The following is a 21,532-nucleotide window of genomic DNA, read 5'->3' on the forward strand; positions in this document are numbered from 1 at the left end:
TGTCCCTCACGGGCGCATGCGGTATAGCACATCTAGGTATACGATCCTACCATCTATGGCATACGTCCGTGAGTTAAAGCAGCCTATTCTTGTTGTCAATGGAAAAGTGCGGGAAATTTAAAATTATTTAGAAAACTTTTTATACCAGTATCGCTCTTGAACTCTTGATCGCTACAATAAATAAATTTTCGACTGGACGTAGTGCTAATTTTAATATAATATTTAACTTTAATTTTAATGGTACTTGAGTTGACGAAATTATTCATCTAAATTATTCATTCTTAAAATTTTCTTTTTTATATGGATCACTCTCCCTATACTTGAAAAAGTTTTTGGCAAATATTTCATTTCTGGTACAAGCTTTTATCGCTGACTGTACCTTTCTTTCCACAGGCAACTCATCGAGACAATACTAAAAACCCAAACATAATTAGGTTGCGTTTTTGTCACGGAGTTCCTATAGTCACCTCCTGTCTCCATCATCAGATCAGCTCGATAGTACCATAATTTTGCATTGTCACCCGACTTATGTATGCAAATTTTCATCTTCACCGGAAACTGGGACGTGGGTGAAATTTAACTTGCAAGATTTGATTACAGACCGACAGACAGACAACGGGACAGGTGAAACTAATTAAAAGCTTGTAAAAATAGGAATAACTTTGTAGTGGATGAGGTAAATAAAAAGACTTCATAACTAATTTATGTATTGTATTGAGTTGATATATAAAATACTACACAATTTCATACATCTAGCTGCTACACAATATTATGACTAATAGGCGACAAATCCTAATGATATTTATTAATTTGTTCACTAGGTAACAAAGTTATTAACTGTAGAAGAGTAGCAAAACCTAAGAAAAATGTATTCTTTGTATTTAACAGCTGATGGTAATACTGGTAGAGGCAGACTATTAGGGAATGCGAAAACCGGAGCAAATAGGGAGTATTACTGCAATGTTTTGCCACCAGAGTGCAGCACTAGCACCTTTCGTGAACCATAGAGTAACTTATACATATTGTGCCTTAAACTGTTTTTTGACAAGTTTTCACAGATAATAAAATATGACATTGATGCATCAAGGCGGTTCGTTTACAAAGGGCCTACCGGTATCCTACCGGAAACTCGAAAATCAGGTGATAGAGAAGTTAGATAATGAAATTTCGATTTTATTTTTTCGCGGTAGTCCCTCATATAGTGATGGATTGTGGTAGTGGTGCCTCCTACGCAAAACTTCGCGTAATATTCTCTATTGAAAACTGGTTATTAACAGAAAAACATATCCCAAAACCGGTTTTTTGAAATCCATTATAAAACCTCTTTTCTGAATATTTATTTACGTTTTAGGGTACTAATTAGGTATCCTAATTAACTTTATTCAAATTCCATAAGTGCACGTAATTATAATATTAAATAAATAAATATTATAGGACATTATTACACAAATTGACTAAGTCCCACAGTAAGCTCAATAAGCCTTATTGTGGCTACTTATACAATGATATATGTAATAAATATATTTATAAATACTTATATACATAAGTAGAAAACACCCACGACTCGGGAAAACATATTCGTGCTCATCACACAAATAGGTACCCATACCTGGATTCGAACCCGGGACCATCAGCTTCATAGGCGGGGTACCCACTAGGCCACACTGGTGGTCAATTATAAGAATATAAAAAAAAAACTCGGACGCTATATGTCTAAGCGACGTGGCCACTATACGAAATGAAAGTTGATTAAATTTGTTACAAGTTTTATTGAGTCAAGTTTTTCGATATCTTGTATAATTTTTGAGATATCCGCTCTTGAAAGTTTATTTAAGGCTCTCAATTTTATCTTGATATTTACATCAGTGAAGCTGGTAGGCCGTGTTTGGTATCGTTTTCGTATAAATCGGGGGAAATGCTGAATTCATTTATGGTATCACATTGACCCTATTACGAAGTAAAAACAAAATTGCTAATAAATTATTTTTTTAAATTCCCCTTCATTCTTAAACCGCTGAACCGATTTCGTTGAAATTTGGTATTAAGATAGTTTGATTCCCAGGGCAGGACTTTGGTACGAGCCGGGGTTTGAACTCGCGACCTCCGGATTGAAAGTCGCACGCTTTATCAGCCGCCAGACTTCACAATCAATATCATTTTGCTAATTGATGAAAAAAAATTAAAACAGGCAACGGTCGGGCCAAATATTATCTGACATTGGTACAAATGCTAACATATCAGCATTATTTATTCTCAAAAATTGTCTATTATTTAGTCTAAACTTAAACTCTAAAATAAGGAAATGACGGTTTGACGCTACATAGTCTTGTAAAAATATTAAAGCAAAATTTTCAATTTTACAGTCTAAATAAATGTGATGATTCTATTTAAGACATAATGATCAATAATTTAAATAATTCATATTTAAAACTATATGTAATCAGTATTTACAATACATACACCATTATTCGTATCCCTAATATTCATATTACATTTCACATGCTGCACTCATAAAATAAAATAAATTTGTGATAAAGTAGCAAATTATAGTCGTCGAATTCGTGATAAATTCGTCGTAAAATGTCAAAACAGTGAAGTTTATATATTAAGAGTCAGTAAAACGAGTACAAATACAAATTTTCAGTCTGTATGGTAATCGCTACCATCGTGGTACCATTTCAGTTAAAATCCTGTGGTCTTAGCATGAATTCAAACAACTGAAACCATTAAATATATATTAAAATAAACAATCATAAAATTTAAGTCTAGTAAATACAAATCAGTATAATTATATTTTGTAAAGCTAACAGGTCAAAACAGGGTCAAGACATTTGCTAAGATGCTGGCTCAGTCCTCCACAAGTTTCGCAGTCGTATGTTTTTACGTCATGTCTTTCTTTAAGTCAGCTAGCGCGAATGAAAATAGCGAAGCGAGATTTTGTATTACTGAGTGCCTGAAGTCAAAGTTACTTAGCGTACTTGCTAGTACACAACAACATTGGATAAAAAAGGTGCAATTACAATTTGGTGCCCTGACCAGGATATTTAAGTCCAAAGCCGCTTTTTACCAATGAAGGCATGTTTTACCTATATCTAAGTAAAATCTAGTCTTCCATAGGGTCAAGACATTTCTGCCACGGCGCGGGCTCTGCCTCCCTATGCCTCTGCCGTTTCGGCCACGGTTTTTTTAAGTGCACGTGTTCAACGTGCGCGCGCTGCTCGCCGGCGGTGGTGAAGCATTTTCCGCATGTTTCGCACTTGAATGGTTTTAGGCCGGTGTGGATCTGTGGACAAAAATATGTATATTAACTAAAATGACTGTAAGCTTTAGTAGATTTCGTCAACCTCCATGGCTCCACCGCTTGAAAAAAAGTCTATAATAGTTGTTATTTACGATACAAGTGCGAAAAAGTAGGAAATTCGCAACCAGTGGTGATAAACTAAAACACGACCCAAGGACATGAGTTGCGAATTACTTATTCGCACGTGTATTGTACAACATTTTACAATACATATGGCCCTTAAAATTTTCGACATAGGCACGAAAAGTGCTTATTCCCACACTAGAGCGGGAAATTAGTACCATCTATTGTAAAAAATTACGTACATATGATCGGACCAAGTTAAGTACAGACTTTGCAATGACAAAGTCTAAAAGTGGCACCACAAACGTCAAAATGTTCGCTTAATCGGCCTCAAACAGAATTATATAAAGGTTTTAGATGCAATATAGGTACTGGGTGTTTCAGTACAAATACATGATATTTTGGATATACAGTAAGTTTCGTTGACGTATACAAGATGTTTAAATGAAATATACAGGGGGTTTAAATGATGTTTCGATACAGAGATTACAGAGATTGTCTTTCATCGCCCAATTTTGGCTGTTTCTCTAAAACCAAATCCCACCAAAAACATTTTCATGTAAAATGTTGCCATGACGAAACCAGGTCTCATGTAGAGCCAAGCTTCTAACTCTACAAGCCCTAACTTCACAAACTCTACACGTTAGTCAAAATATGTGGCTTGGACGTTTCGTTACATAAACTATTGTAGGAACGTCCTACAATAGTTTATGTAACGAAACGTATGTTGTTGTTTGTGTTTGTCCGTTGGGTCCTTTGGTATTTTGCCTTGCGATGCAGAATTGCATAACGACGTTGCAGTCACCATTGAATGTGTGGTACTTGGATGATGGTACTATTGGTGGAAGCCCTAATGTGGTTCTGGATGATGTGGGTAGGCTCTTACCGGCTTTGCAATCAATTGGATTGAAAGTAAATTCCACAAAGTGTGAGCTGTATCCATGTGGCTCCTTAGCATTGGATTCCGTGTCTGACTTTCAGTCGGTATTGCCAGGTCTTAAGTTGCTGAACAAAGAATCGTTTTCTTTATTAGGGGCACCCATTTTCGCGGAAGGGGTGGGTTCGGCGGTTCAGGCTAAGACTCAGGCGTTGAAGTCTGCTTTTTTGCATTTCGAACACTTGTCGGCGCACGTTTCACTCATTTTACTGCGAAACTGTTTTGCGATGCCTCGCGTAACGTATATCTTGAGGACTGCGCCAATTTGGAGGTTTGAACAAGACGTACACGCGTTTGATCGTGTGCTTCGACAGGGCTTAGAAGGTGTTTTAAATGTCAGCTTCGATGAGCCACAGTGGCGCCAGGCATCACTTCCTGTTCGTTATGGGGGGTTGGGGGTACGTTGCATGCGTGACGTCGGCTTGGTAGCTTTCTTGGCATCATCTCATGCGGCGGCAGGTCTTGTCACTAAAACTCTTTCTTTTGATGGTGGCAATGTCTGCGTTGCATTTTTTCAGGAAGCTCTTTCCGAGTGGTCGTCTCGCTTTGCGGGGGTTGAACGACCGGAGAACCCCTCATCCCAAAGACAGTGGGACGATATTTTGTGCCATGATTTGCATCAAGGCCTGGTGGAGGGTGCTTTTGGGAAGGATGTGGCTAGACTGAAGGCTGTCAGAGAACCGGAGTCGGGGGCGTGGCTGCATGCCTTGCCGTCACCGCACTTGGGAACCTTGCTCGATAATGACACGTTACGGATGGCTGTGGCACTGAGAATTGGGAGCAAGGTGTGCGAGCCTCATAAGTGTAAGTGTGGGGTGATGGTAGAGGCTGATGGTCACCATGGGTTGAGCTGTTCGCGGTGCGTGGGTAGGATACCCAGGCACTGTGCTATCAACGATCTGATAAGGCGAGCTTTGGTTTCGGCGAATGTCCCGTGTATCATGGAGCCCCAGGGCCTGAGTCGTTTAGATGGTAAGAGACCGGATGGTCTTACGCTTGTTCCTTGGGCGAAAGGCCGCAGCTTGCTTTGGGATGCCACGTGTGTGAGTACTTTTGCTCCTACTCATCTCGCGCACACGGTGAACAAAGCAGGCGCAGCGGCTGAAAGTGCGGCCAAGTTAAAACATAACAAATACGCCAACCTCGAGCAAGTGTATGATTTTGTCCCGGTTGCCGTTGAGACGGCGGGGCCTTGGTGTGCCGAGGCCAAAGCCTTTATCAAGAGCATAGGGTGTCGGCTGAAAGGGGCTGCGACCCTCGCTCTGGTTCTTTCCTGGTCCAGCAGATATCACTGGCCATTCAGCGAGGCAATGCTGCCAGTATTTTTGGCACTTTTGGTCCGGGTGAAAATCAGAGTGGGGGGGTAGGTTTCTATTTGTTTATTGTTTTTTGTTTGTTATATAGATACTAGGTAGGCCGTTGACGAAACTTGTTGTGGATATATATTTTGTATTAAGTGACTTATTCTTCAATGTAGTGCGAAAATAAATGGTTTGTAGGAAAAGGAAGGTGGGATTGTATTTACGGGGACTTATAGTGATATACGGGGCGTCTGATTGACATACACAAGGTGTTTTGGTATTATATACATATATACAGGATGTTTTGGTGACACTTTTACACTATGCTATACACAGGATAATTTGGTGACATACTGGTTATTATGGTGATATATATACAGGATATTTTAGGGGCATATACTTAATGTTTTGGAAACATATAAGGTGATTGGGTGATCTATACAGGTTGTTTTAATGGTATATTCGGGGATTTTAGTGACATATACACGGCATCTGAATGACATAAACGAGGTATTTTGGTATCATATACAGGGTGTTTTTGTAACAGATCTTTTGGTGAAATATACTCACAAACATATGCCTCCGCCGGTTATTGAAGAAGGCGAAGTGTTTCCCGCATAGCGGACACTCGTAGCTGGGTCGCGTGGCGCTGTGGACCCTCATGTGGAACACCAGGTTCGTCTTCTGGGTGAAGCTCTTGTCGCACCGGTCGCACTTGAAACGCTTCTCGCCGGTGTGCACCCACATGTGGTCTTTTAGGAGGGCCATACTCTGAAAAAGTGGTGGATTTTATAAATTGGTCAAACGGCAAAAAAGAACTGCTATGTGAAAATGGAATTAGGATATTTTAACTTTACAATACAATAGTTATTAGTTTTACAAGGGGGCAAAGTTGTTGTTTATACACTCGTGCTAACTCTCATTTATTTGAATTAAAACAGGATAAGGAAACAACTAGAGCACAGTACAGGAATAAATTGCAACTACCTCAAACCAAACTACAAATGTGTAGAAATAGTCCTCATTACAAATGTATCCTAATAACTAATAAAATTCCAGACTCGATTAAGCAAGAACCTGAAAATGCAACCTTCAAAACTAAATTAGAAATATTATTACTCGATAAATGCTATTATTCAATTAATGACTTTTTTGATGATAATTTATAATTGCTATATTATTTTGAATTATTACTGTACTGACTATTTATTTATCCATACAATTGTAACGTATTTAAATGTATTAATAATTTAAATTTTGTGTATTTGTAAATTTGGATGATGATTGTGATGAATAATTTATTTTATAATGATTAGCTTAGATTTGTAAGGTATTAGTATATTGTTGTTGTATGTGCTCACAGGGCGTCATGGACTGACTTACTGAATTGTATTGCAACACCATAATAATGTATGTACATGACTATACAATTAATAAATGAAATAAATGAAATAATATTGATACCCGAGCAAGCGAAAGTTTCAGAAATAGAATCACGAGCGTAGCGATTCAAAGCACTAGAGTTAAACAAATTTTGCTCCCGAGTGAAACACATCAATGTTCACTACACCAACCCGAAGAAAATATTAGCTGTAATATATCTAATAAAATCAAACCAAATCAAATCCAAATGAACGTCATTACATATTTATCATTCAAAATCATCCTATAAAAGTCAATTCTGCCAGCCAACATAAGGAAACAACTCAAAATTTACATCAGATTACTTTGCCCCACATGTGGATAAAATGCAACTTTCTCATTAGTTTTTGAACAATCAATATAGGTGTTCCTTAATTTTCATACTTTGCAAATATCTTTCTTTAAAAAAAAAAAGCGAAACCTAGAATAAATTATGCTGAAGCGATCGACATCAAAATCAAAGTTAAGATTTAGTGGAAACTGTTTTCTCCCGAAATGGAATTTCATAGAAAAAGTGCCGTTATTTCGTTAGGATCGCAAAGCTCTTCTTCCTTCTTAATAAATCGGATAGAACTTTTACCTGGAAAATGCGTCCGCACTGCTCACACATACAAGGCGTTTTCATCGCGGGGTACTTGGTTCGATTCTTGTCCGGGTGCGCGCGCCGGAAGTGTTGGGCGTACAGTCTCAAGTCACGTAGTTGAATGCCACACTAGAAAATACAAAGTAGATGAAATCAGCACATACATTAGCTGTGAAATTCAAAGAATTCTTGCTTTGAACTTTGGCAGCTTTCTTAGGGCCGAGGGCCGAGCCGCTTATTTCAATATTTACTCTAATGACTCTTTGTATACATATATTATTTTATATAGATAGGCAATTTAATGAACGCTGGTGGCCTAGCAGTAAGAGCGTGCGAGTTGCAGTTTTTCGGAACTAGCCTAGCCTCCTAGACTAGTTCCGAACTAGCCTAGTGTCCTAGCCTCTCATGCCACAATACAAGTGTCACACGACACGAGACCACAGTACCTGTTCGCAAGTGACGGGTCCGGCGGTGTCCTGCCGCTCTCCGTCGCGCACGTGTATGACGGGTCTCTGACAAGTGTCCTAGTCTCTCATGCCACAATACAAGTGTCACACGAGGCCATAGTACCTGTTCGCAAGTGACGGGTCCGGCGGTGTCCTGCCTCTCCGTCGCGCACGTGTATGATGGGTCTCTGACAAGTGTCCTAGTCTCTCATGCCACAATACAAGTGTCACACGAGGCCATAGTACCTGTTCGCAAGTGACGGGTCCGGCGGTGTCCTGCCGCTCTCCGTCGCGCACGTGTATGACGGGTCTCTGACAAGTGTCCTAGTCTCTCATGCCACAATACAAGTGTCACACGAGGCCATAGTACCTGTTCGCAAGTGACGGGTCCGGCGGTGTCCTGCCTCTCCGTCGCGCACGTGTATGATGGGTCTCTGACAAGTGTCCTAGTCTCTCATGCCACAATACAAGTGTCACACGAGGCCATAGTACCTGTTCGCAAGTGACGGGTCCGGCGGTGTCCTGCCTCTCCGTCGCGCACGTGTATGACGGGTCTCTGACAAGTGTCCTAGTCTCTCATGCCACAATACAAGTGTCACACGAGGCCATAGTACCTGTTCGCAAGTGACGGGTCCGGCGGTGTCCTGCCTCTCCGTCGCGCACGTGTATGACGGGTCTCTGACAAGTGTCCTAGTCTCTCATGCCACAATACAAGTGTCACACGAGGCCATAGTACCTGTTCGCAAGTGACGGGTCCGGCGGTGTCCTGCCGCTCTCCGTCGCGCACGTGTATGACGGGTCTCTGACAAGTGTCCTAGTCTCTCATGCCACAATACAAGTGTCACACGAGGCCATAGTACCTGTTCGCAAGTGACGGGTCCGGCGGTGTCCTGCCGCTCTCCGTCGCGCACGTGTATGACGGGTCTCTGACAAGTGTCCTAGCCTCTCATGCCACAATACAAGTGTCACACGAGGCCACAGTACCTGTTCGCAAGTGACGGGTCCGGCGGTGTCCTGTCTCTCTCCGTCGCGCGCGTGTATGACGGGTCTCTGACAAGGGTGTCCTAGCCCCTCATGCCACAATACAAGTCTCACACGAGGCCACAGTACCTGTTCGCAAGTGACGGGTCCGGCGGTGTCCTGCCTCTCTCCGTCATGCGCGTGTATGACGGGTCTCCTTTCAACTCTCCGGACCATTCGACCGTTCTTCTCCGCGTTGATGCTCTGTGAGTCGTTCCGAATGCGATTGCTGTAAGATTACAAGTGTGGATATTGACATTAGTTAGCTTCACATCGAAGGCCGGAATAAGTATGTTGCTATCCACATTTTTAGTTAAATCTGTGGGAACTTATCAAAACCTTAACTTGCGGGCCACTCTTGCTGCTATGTCGCGACATCAGCTTGAAATGTCGCTGATCTTTTTCTGACATAAAACTTAATTCGTACAGGACTAATTGCACCCGTGACAAGGTATGATAACTCACGGATCGCTATCACTGCTATGTCGCGACGATAACTTGAGATGTCGCGCGTGTGCCTCTTCTGACACGAAACGTACTTCGCACGTCTCGCAGTACGGACCTTCTAGTTCCACCTGCAATGAAAGTGGATTATAGTAGCAGTCACTTCATTGTATACAAGACAGGTTAAAATATTTTGAATAAATTTTGAGGTCAATATCTCCTGAAGATGTTTCGTAAAGAGGCGTGTGGAGTTTTGTAGTTTCGGTGGTGGATTGTTATATTTATTTGCGTATTTATTTTTGCCGTGGAAGGATGGGAACATTAATTGCATGTAAAAATGCGCAAGTTAGTATAACGGGTTACCACTAATTGACTACCACGTTATCTTTTCGTGGATTAGCAAAGTAATATTTTTTGTTTTAATTAATATGGATTTCCGCAAAGTAACGCTTGATTCTATTCCAATTTTGAGGTACAAAGGCGAACCCCTTTAAGGGATCTCATCCAGCTCACCTTTGAGTAGATTTTTACAATGTGGTGCCGTGACCAGGATTTTTAAAAACAACATTTTGTTTCATAAAGAAAGTTAGTCTATTGGGACCGTGCGAAGTGCATGGTGGGGGTAAGTAAAGCGATCCCAGCGCATAAGGTCATAAAATTTTGAACTAACTGGGGATAGCGTCTTTAACATTTCGTACAATTATATGGCTCGAAATGAAACTTTGATTTACGATTACTCCTGAAATATTCATTTAAATTGAATGGTGTAAGGGACCATTGTAATCTGTATGAAATGCTTAATATAACTAACGTATTTATTTTGATAATTGTTAATAATGTATCCATGTAAATAGCTTTGCAAATGCCACATATTACGTGATCTTTTTCTATAAGTTAAGAATGGATATAGTAAGTTATCCTTAAAAGATATACATTTAAGATCGCGGACTTTTTTGTAGACCTATGAATGAGAAACACTAACTCAAAAAGAGGAAAGTCAGCTCCTGATAGCGGAAAGAAAAGTGCTCAGGAAGATCCTGGGACCTGTCCGAAGTGACGACGGCTCCTGGAGGATCCGGAAAAATGCCGAGATCGAAGAGTTGGTGGCTGAGCCCAATATCATAGGCGTAACTAAATCCCACAGACTTCGCTGGCTCGGTCACCTACTCAGAATGGGGGAGGATCGCGTAGTCAAGGAAGCGTACTTGGGGCGACCAACCGGCCGTCGACCGATCGGGCGCCCCAGGTACCGCCGGTGTGATGTCGTGGAGGCGGAGCTGCGTCGGCTGAATGCCAATTCATGGCAGGAAACCGCGCTGGATCGGGACAGGTGGCGTTCTCTCGTTTCGGAGGCCAAGATTCGTTTTGGATCGCTGAGCCAAAGCAGTTAGTTAGTTAGTTAGTTAGTTTCGATTAAAGCTCCTAACCAGCGTGATTTTTTCCGACAACATCGTTATATTTCAAACAATTTACACAAAACCTTAACAAGTTATATATTTAAGCCTTCCTCAAGAATCACTCTATTGAAAGATGAAAGTCGTATGAAAATCCGTTCAGTAGTTTTTAGTTTTGGAGTAGTTTTATAAGATGTAGTGAATTGACGTTTTCCCCTAGACTTGCGGACACTAGGTTGCGTGACAGTCGTGAACGCTCCCAATAAAAATTGTATTCGTATTTCATGGAACTAACATGGTACAACATATATAAGTATAAGATGTGTAAAAATCGTGCCCCTGAGTTTGACAACTGAAGAAAGTACCCCTGTGCAACACAAAAAGGGACTTTACGAGTCTGATTGTGTAAACAATGTAGTGTTTTTTCTTCTTATGAACGTCGATGTCTTTTTTGCTGATAAAGGTGGCACCGTGGTTTATTCTTATGTGGCCCATGTACGCCCATTTCAGCGACACACTTAACTGTAGACCTTATCTCGTTGCAATAAGGTTAACGAATGGTCAATTAACTGAGTTGGTGTTTGTATGTTGTCAATTTTTGACAGTGTTTAATAGAATAGTCTTTTATTTATTTTATTTTTTATTTTTATTTTATTTATTCATTTTAATTAACACAGTATAACAGTTAAAACTAAAGCACTGTGAAATTACATATTGAACCTAGACAATCTAGACATGTATAATTGGAAAGAGTTGACATGAAACATCAAAATACTAATTAGAATACAGGTGACACTTATAACACAGAGGAGGGACGAATATCCATCATCTCGCTGAACCTCAAACATACATCACGCACTGACATCCATCTAGTTGCAAACACATCACATTCAGGCGCTGATGCGAGGAGTGAATTCAAGCTGCGTAAAGCTCGAACAAAAGGAGCGTTCCTGCGCGACACAGTTCGGGAACCCGGCACAGATAAAAGACAGCGATTACGAGGCCGAAACTCAAATCTAGAAGGTGTTGGGACAAACAGACGCACTACTTGTGTTGTTAACTCGACACAGTCAGAGTCACCGCGTAAGATATTACAGATTGTAGTGAGAAGTGCTGAGCTGCGTCTTACCTCTAGGGAGTTAAATCCCATCATTCCCAACAAAAACTTTGTAGGATAAAGGAATGGGTAATACCCGTACATTTTTTTGTATAGGAAGCGCAAGAACACTTTCTGTACTTTTTCCAGTTGTAAGACATATGTTGTCTCGTAGGGACACCAAACGACAGAGGCCGTCTCAAGCTTACTCCTCACTAAGGCATTGTAGAGCAGTTTTATTGTTCTTGAGTCAGTAAAATCCCTGGCATTTCGAATGACAAATCCGATTTTGTAAGCGATGCAAGGGTGAGAGTTTGTAAAGTTGTGACATTTTGAAATGTCGAATGTTTATGTATGACATTAGGAGATAGTGGCATTTTAAGAGAGGGACTTTATGAGTGTCACATTTTAATGACTGTGGCATTATGAGAGTGTAACATTATGTAAGTGTGGCATTATGGGAGCGTGGCATTATGAGCTTGTACCCTTATGTAAGTGTGGGATTAATGACATTATGACAGTCTAACATTATGTAACCGTGGCATTATGATAGTGTTACATTATGTGGCATTGTGAGATTGTAATATTTTTTGAGTGTAAATTTTGTGTGAGACATTATACTCATATAGGTATGATCATACAAGATTGGCATTTTGGTGACGTACTGACCGTCTTATCCTGTAGCCGGTGTTTCTTCTTCTTATGGACGTCGATGCCCTTTTTACTGACAAAGGTGTACCCGCACAGCTCACACACGAAGTCCGACACGTGCTTTATTCTTATGTGGCCCATGTATGTTGTCAGTTTACTGGAACAAGAAATACAAATTATGAATTTAATCGTTTTTAAACAGTGTCGTTCGGTCACAGTAATTTAAAAATCCACTAGGTAGTAAATTAATCTTGTTTGGCATAATATGTAGTCTATAGGAGAGTCCTCACAGAGCGAGCAGTCTCCCGAGGAAATTTCCTCGCGCGGCAAAGGACGGGCCTCGCACGGCCGCGTGTTCGTGTAACTTTTGCCTCAGCCGAGCCAATTTGCTCGGCAAGATGGCGTCACTCAGTCAGCTGTTCAAAATGGCGCCGCACGTTATGACTGCAGTGGCTTGCGTTTCTTTTATTTCGCTATTTAAAGCAATTCAAAAGAAAATGAGAAAGAAAAGGACAGGACAATTTGAGAATCTTGTGATTTTTTTTCAACGTTGTCATGTTTTCACAACTTATAACATAAGAACGAACAAAATAACCACGCGCACCATAGACAAACACGTCTACACTGGCGTGCGGCAACCGTCTAAGGCGCCTTTGAGCATACCGAAAACCGACACCGAGCGGCTCGGCCAAGGTCGCGCTCGGGCGAGGACAACGCGCGCGCCGCCACGGCCGAGGCACTCACATTGCACATTGGCCGTTTTGTGCGCGAGAAAATTGCCTAGCGCGTTTTCCCACTCTGTGTGGAACCGCCTTATTACAACAACATACCCCACTAAACCTAGTCACTAGACTTTGAAATTTTGCCCCCTCTTCATCTTGGGCGTTTTCCATAGTTATTAAAAAAAAAACTTTTAATGTGTCTGGGTTAGCGTTGTTCATAACTTTTCCAAATTTCAAATCGATAGCTTAAGTGGCTTTTTAGATATTTAGCGATGTGACAGACAGACGGACGGACGGACGGACAGAGTCGCATAAGGGTTCCTTTTTGGTACGGAACCCTAAAAATGAACCACTCACTCGAATTCGCTCGGACAGTGCGGGCACTGGTACTTGGTGCCGGCGTGCCACTTCTCGTGCTCGCGCGCCACGCCCCTAGAAACAAAACGACTCAAATATGAGCCTAGGCTCTGCGTAATCAAGTAAATGTCACAACTAGAGTCAGACCAAGATAAGTTGGCAGCGATTTTGTTAGCCCAGACGGTGCAAGTGTCAAGTAAACGTCATAATTTCATAGAGGTTCGACGTTTAAATGAACCCCTTGGTTTGTCTCTAAGTATTTGTTACTATGAAGTTAGTATGAGAAATGAGAAAAAATTGTGACGTCGTAATAAATCCATCTCCTTTTCATGTTTCTTTTCCTGATTTTGTACACTGAAAACGCAAAGATATGGTTTAACTTTTATTATTTCATTTGATGACGGAATTTTTTATAAAGGAAAATATGTTTTTTTTTTTTATATAGGCGGCAAACAAGCAGACGCATCACCTGACGGTTAGAGATAACTACCATAAGTAAGTAAGTAAATATTCTTTATTGTGCACCATACAGATAAAAAAAATCAGGAAATGAAAAAACACTTAAAAGTTAGGTAACAACAGGCATAATGTATGGTCATATATTACCTGTTTCTGGTGACAAACGGACATCCCTTACAGCTGAATTTTTCTGTGTGTTGCGCTGTGAGGTGTTTTCGGAGCGCCCTAGCGCTCTTCAGCCGACTCTTGCATATGAAGCACTCGTACGCTCCGGATTGCTGGAAATAAAAAAAATGTTTATTAAAAGGTTATTCCTGAAATATAATAACATCAATGTTACCACCAAATTCTTACGGATGGTAACCGGTGGTTTTTTTATCAACTATAACCATTGGACACTAAGAAAAAAATACTATGCAGCTGGACACTAAGATAAAAATACTGTGCAGCTGGACACTAAGAAAAAAATACTGTGCAGCTGGACACTAAGAAAAAAATACTGTGCATAATATATGGGCATAACCCATATATAAAGTATCAAAGAGAATTTGAAATAGAGGTTTATTTATTTATTGAGGATAACACAGAAAACATACATGGCATGAACAAAAAAAACTTAAATGGCATAAATGTCCTTATGTACAGATGCTTCCATATACGTATCTCACGAAGAACATATACCTAATACCACTTAATACTTAACACTAAGTACACTAACATGCGGTTTACAACATTACAAGTGTTTAGAGAGACTTAGTGTATATACGTATGCACATAAACTAATTACTTAGACTTTGTTAAAAAAAACTTTGTAGCCACAGTAAATTTACTGCCATCTTTCGACACATGATTAAAACTTTTAGAACGGCATTTGATTTTGATCGTTATTCTTTCACTGATATGTGTTAAATTTGTTCAATAACAAAAATTGGCGCCAACTTACCAGGCAGAATCTAAAGGTTGTATGTTTGGCATTTGATCTATTAGATAATCATGTGTCGAAAGATGGCAGTACATTTACTGTGGCTACAAAGTTTTCTTTGACAATCCACCTCTATTTCAAATTATCTTTAAAAATATACACAAACGAATTTGTCGAGAGTAGAATTAATTGTATTCAATTTTAATAATAATGACAAATTAGACTGATAAAATATAGTTAATTACACAGAATGAGAATAGAAGAGGTCGTCCGTGACTTACTTCACTGTGCCTCCCTCTAATATGAGGTACCTCATGAAATTGTGACGCACGTCACTCAAATATAAGGCACCTCACTGAAATATGAAGCACCTCACTGAAATATGAGGCATCTCACTCAAATCTGAGGCATCTCACATAAACGTGAGGTACCTCACTCAAATATGAGGCACCTAACTCAAATGTGAGGCACCTCACTCAAATGTATCTATCCCGTATAAGGAAGCCTCTATAACACACGCTACGTTTGTACGGCGCGCTCTTGTAGTTGCTGCTCTACTGTCGTTTCTGTATCTCTGCTATTTGGTCGTCGTAGCTGTCGTGATTGTGAAGAGGCCGTCCGTGACTTACTTCACTGTGCCTCATTCAAATATGAGGCACCTCACTCAAATGTGAGGCACCTCACTCAAATAGGAGGCATTTCGCTTAAAAGTGAGGCACCTCACTCAAATGTGAGGCATCTCACTCAAATGTGAGGCACCTCACTCAAATGTGACTTACCTCACTATGCCTCACGACGTGAGCATCATATCTATCCCGTACAAGGAAACCTCTATAACACACGCTACATTTGTACGGCGCGCTCTTGTAGTTAGTGCTCTCCTGCCGTTTCTGTATCTCTGCTATTTGCTCGTCGTAGCTGAGTGTCGTGATCGTGAAGAGGGATTCGTCGAGGCCGTCGGTTGTCTTACGTCGTTTCACGTCCGAGTTTTTGTACCTGTTGAGGATTTATTATAGTTTTCATATTATAATCTCCTTATTAATATATCTTATAAAATCTCTGTAATTTTTTTCTTTCTAATATCTGAAAATTCTAAAAATACAAACAACTTGTTATATGGCTCCTTGAGCCAGTTGAGGGTAGATGAAAACATTACATGATCAAATAACATTATGTATACTCCCTTCGGTCGTGTTTTAATTTATCGCTACTCGTTTCGAATTTCCTATTATTCGCACTTGTATCGTAATGTACACAAGCTTTTATTTAACTTGGAATGTAACTACCTATGTATGTACGGGTCTAATCTTGCAAGTTAAATTTGACCTACTTCCCGGTTTCCGAAGAAGCTGAATATTTGCATACATATGTAAGCCGGGTGACATTGCAATATTATGGTAACATCGAGCTGATCTGATGATGGAGACAGGAGGTGGCCATAAAACAACGCAACCTAATTGTGTTTGGGGTTTTTTAAATTGTCTGTGGAAAGAAAAGTAAACTTAGCAATAAAAGTATGTACTAAAAATGAAACTTATTTCTTTTCAAAGACTAAATTATAATACCTGATGAGTAGCTAAGACTGAAATATGATATGTACTCACTTATCCATAGTAGTCACTGGATTATCCTCCTCCTCCTTTTTCCTCACTACCTTCTCCTTCTTCTTCACTTTAACTTTCTTCACCTTCTGTTTCTTTTTCACATACACTTCACTCAACACTTTATCATCACTATCTTCATTCACTCCATTATCCACATAACTTGCATCATTATTATATTCATTATCATTAGCATCATTAAAATTATCATCATAATTATCGAATTCTTGATAAAATAATTCTGTGTTATTCTTTTCATCTTTTATTAGTTCTATTTCAGCTATAGGCGGCACTTTTTCTTCGATATCTTCAGTATCTTTTATTTCTGACTTAACGGTGATTTCGTCTTCATTTATGTGTATATGATAATCGTTAGGATCAGAGTGTTTGTATGTCAGGTGAGATCTTAGTTTGTTTTGGCGTCGGTTTATTGAGCGGATATCTCGTATTGTGATCTGAAATGGTAAAAGGCAGCTACATAATACAAGACAGTCTCGGTTTTTGGCGACCAGTCTGGCCTAGTGGGTTGGGTAGTGACCCTGCCTACGAAGCTGATGGTCCCGGGTTCAAATCCTGGTAAGAGCATTTATTCGTGTGATGAGCATGCATATTTGTTCCTGAGTCATGGATGTTTTCTATGTATTTAAGTATTTATGAATATGTATATATTATATATATCGTTGTCTAAGTACCCGCAACACAAGCATAATTGAGCTTACCGTGGGACTTAGTCAATTTGTGTAATAATGTCCTGTAATATTTATTTATTATTTATTTTTGCATTAGATTATGAATCGGTTAACTTTTAAGAAGTGAAGCCTGGAAATTAGAAGGAAAATAAAATATATGGTGCGCCGCGCGTCATTTGTAACGAAAGATATGGCCATTGCGCGGATTTTTACCTTTTATCTCAATTACTCTGAAAATATTATTCTGTTCAATATGTTACTCATCAGATACCTTGGCTGCATCACTAGCTATTTTATACTTAGGGCCCGTTTCACAATGTCTAATTAAAGTCCTGAATAAGCTACTCGTCACGTATCTGACGAATAAAGTCATCGTTGGCGTTTCACATTATTATTTGTTAATTAGCTATCCAATACTTGGACATTGTGAAAAAGGCCCTAAAAGTGATTTATAATTTAAGACCGTACGAATCTTAAACAGTTGATAAAACATTTGTGCTCATATTATCATCTATAATTTTTTCAGTAACTTTATTATTGTTTTATCAAGAGTTTAGTATTTTAGTTTACTCACATATGGACTGGTGTGAGGAAGGCCAGTGAGGAGATCATGTGCTCTAAGAACTTTGCTCCGGAACCGCGCAGCTGTTAGCAGTCGATGTCCGCACTCCCAGCAGAGACGCTGAGGCAATTTGTCTTCCTCGCTCATCTGTAAACATATATTTTGCTAAAGTGTGGTCGTTGAGCACATATAATTCCTGTATCAAAGATTTCTAAAGTTAAAATAGGCCTTTCCATATAATATCCACTAAAGCAAAACAGCGCCATCTATTGTATATTTTGTAACATGGCCGACGCCATAGACATAAGTATATTGAAGTAGACTACAATACTCTAGCCTCACAAAAAACGTGCCGAGCAAACAGATCGAGTGAGACCTTCGTCTCTTTCTTTAGGGCGACGTCATGGGATGTCAAAACATCATTAAGACAACAAGAGTTACCGCATAATGTTGAGAGCCATACAGCGCCATCTACAGTTGACACCTCTTCTACAATTAACACTTTTTGGTTGTATGTAGACTATTGTAAGTAGACTGTCTATCTTCAAATACTTTGGGTAAATGCTCAAAAGTATGGTTAGAGGTCTCTCTTACTGTCATCCCGCTGACTTCTGTGAAGGCCTGCTCCAGCTTGTGATCGCGTATGTTGTACATCTTACAGTCCGTTGCCAGGCATATCCTGCACACCTGCATGTAGAAGATTGCATGTTAATACATACACATTGTACTAGTCAAGGTATGCTTTCCTCTGTAGAGCTTGTGCCGTAAGGCCTTTCGCCGACTTGAGCAAGTGTATGCGGGTACCAAGGTAGGTAAAATCGTGCGATGGATGGTGCGTCGCGCCTTGCTCATACTATTTTTCGCTCTGCTCTCCCGCTCAAGTCAGCGAGGGGCCTAAAGGGGCCCACTGATTACCAGTTCGCCGGACGATATCGGCCCGTCAGTTATTCGCGATTGTCAACTTTTGCGAATGACTGACAGGCCGATATCGTCTGGCGAACTGGTAATCTGTGGGCCCTTTAGTGTCTCTTACTGACGCCAGGAGGGGACTGTTAAGGTTATCTCTTCACAATCCTGTTTTTATAGTTCAAAAGCACCTTAAAAGGATGAATATGCCTTTGTAGTGTACCTTTGAGAGTTACTGTATTCTGTACAGTAAAGAGTAAATATGTGGGTCATAATTAATTTCATTATCTTGATTATTGTCCCCAAAAAATGTGACGGAGTGGTGCTTTTTGTACATGAGATGAAATTTAGTTTTTAATTTTTATCTCAACACTATACTTTTTATTTATGTGATAGGAGACACAAAATACAAGTATGAAGGAGTAGTCAGAAAAAAAAACAGAGGCATGATTTTAATACTTATACCTAGCAAAACGTTACATGATGTTTGTATGTAAGTAAAAAACATGTAAATGGTATCTTACCCTTAAAGCAGCTGGTGCGTCCAGATCATTGGCCAAATCCTGGAAGATGGTATGTAATAAGTGTCATCATAACAAAAAAAAAATATAGTCCTCCTCATCAATTTCAATGACGCGACCTCAGCAAGCGGCAGAACTTGGTCACACTCTATTGCAGGTGTTACAATAGAACACAAAAACACAGAAGTACTGCATGTTCAAAGAGACACAGAGTGTGTGTGGTTATACCAGAGTAGACTTAGATATGTTTGTATTCCATTGTAGCGTCACAAAAATTAAGCTGATTTGATGAAAGAGGTAACAATTATCTCATCAAAGATCAACTGATTACAAAATCCATATATTAAATATATATATATTTGACAATGGGGACCTTTTACATCTCCACATTTAATGTATTATTAACCATAGAGACTATACATGTCTTTTGTATTATAGTAATTATTTATTGTAAGATTATTATAATTTATTGTTTACCCAGGTATCGGGTGTTGTATTTTTAAATGTTGATATGTATTTTACTTATTATTTAAATGTTGACTTAAAAGACATACTGAAAGAAAACAAACTAAAGGATGTCCAACTCAAAGATGTGCTTCTGTTCTGCTGGAAAACAAGAAGATTTGAGGAGAATAGTCTAAGAATGCCACTGGGACAGTAAACTGCAGCTCCAATTTCAGGGAATCGGGCTGAATGAACACGACTCATGATCGGCAGCCCACCTGTTTCTGGCCAGGCGTCCCTGCACTACATGTATACTTGAAAGATATTACAAACCTGAGCAGACACAGGCACAGCTCCATTCTTGATTTTCCGCAACCCACATCTGGTCTCATAAAAGTCATCATTCCGGAAGTGCTCCGAGCATATTGTGCTGCGGTCCTTTGGCTCCCAGTCTGACATGCCTAGTGCCTCCATCCAAGCACTACGGAGATTTGCCTCTTTGGGAAACCTAATGTTACATAATTCTATTAGTATTGGGCATAGCACAAAAAAAACTCTAAACACAGTGTAGGTAATCTTTATAACAAGTTGTAGGAAGTTTAGACTGTATCTTCAAGTGTAACTCCTGAGTGGACACTTGGTGCACAGCTGGGTGTGCTTTGTGCATGTTAAATGAATGCAAACATATAGGAGTGGCCTTAGTGCTGCTCAAACGCCCCGCTTCGAGCATCTACTCAAGCCTTACACTAAGTGGTCACAACCTTTCAAATGTTATTCTAAAATGATGTCATAATCTTATAAAGATATAATGAATTCTTCTTTTTTTACACACACAGCCTCTGTTTTTAATTGTGGTATTAGATAATAATACACTGTGACGCTTAAAATGTAAGCCAGCATTTCAAACTTAAACTTATAAACAAGACAAGCAGTAGGAAATTAATTAAAAAAAAAACATTAAAACAAAGCTAAAATGGCAAGAATTTAGTATGTTGATCCTACAAGTTTTTCATCAACTGAATCAAGTACATTAATTCACAAAACAATATAATTCAATTAAATCCTACATTATGCATACAAGCAAGGCAAATAAACTGTAATACATACAAGTGAAATGTAATCCCATGGCTTTTGGTTGTTCGTTTCGTATCGTTGATACAGTTTTGCACGCTGCACCGCATTTCTATAAGTATTTTCACTTATAATATATTATTTATAACGCAGATATCGAATTCATCGAGTTCTTGTAAATAGAACACTTGTAATCCAATTAGACATTTCTGCGTGAGCTTAAATCAATTGCAGCGCTTATTTTCTTTCTAAGGCATTTTCGTGACACGATATCATTAGGTTTATATTTGTTTTGTAGAAAGCGGAATTTATTTAGAATTTACAACTAAATAATCCAAACGTCAAAAATGTCCTTGACGCATTCGCCATTTTCCATTTGTTTTTTTTACTTTTTAGTAACTTCAGCGTGAAGCTATGGTCAAACTAAGAAAAATATAGCAAAAACCGGTTTATCGATTAGCAGCAAAACAAGAAGCGCTACACTATTGTCATATTGCATTGTATAGCTTTCTTGCATCTCTTTCTTTCTTATAGGTCTGTACAAATGAGAGACCAAGACCGAATGTGTTTATATACTTCTACATGGTATAGCACAACCAAATCAAAAATTCTTTCAATAT

The 21,532-nt window shown here is 39.5% G+C and overlaps 1 protein-coding gene across 1 annotated transcript; it reads right to left on the reverse strand.

Moving 5' to 3' along the window:
• Positions 1-694: 694 nt before the first annotated feature.
• LOC133532481 (zinc finger protein 724-like) lies at positions 695-21,304 on the reverse strand. The gene is made up of 15 exons (XM_061871176.1): positions 20,949-21,304; positions 20,175-20,349; positions 19,401-19,439; positions 18,565-18,657; positions 17,983-18,117; positions 16,723-17,174; positions 15,898-16,114; positions 14,344-14,474; positions 13,738-13,812; positions 12,677-12,815; positions 9,539-9,648; positions 9,164-9,302; positions 7,605-7,736; positions 6,173-6,373; positions 695-3,283 (listed from the first exon to the last, which is right to left on the reverse strand). The coding sequence occupies exons 1-15, from the start codon at positions 21,020-21,022 to the stop codon at positions 3,104-3,106; spliced, it is 2,292 nt and encodes a 763-aa protein (XP_061727160.1). The 5' UTR covers positions 21,023-21,304; the 3' UTR covers positions 695-3,103.
• Between the last annotated feature and the right edge of the window lie 228 nt (positions 21,305-21,532).

Source organism: Cydia pomonella, chromosome 27, assembly GCF_033807575.1.
Source record: "Cydia pomonella isolate Wapato2018A chromosome 27, ilCydPomo1, whole genome shotgun sequence".
NCBI lineage: Eukaryota > Metazoa > Arthropoda > Insecta > Lepidoptera > Tortricidae > Cydia > Cydia pomonella.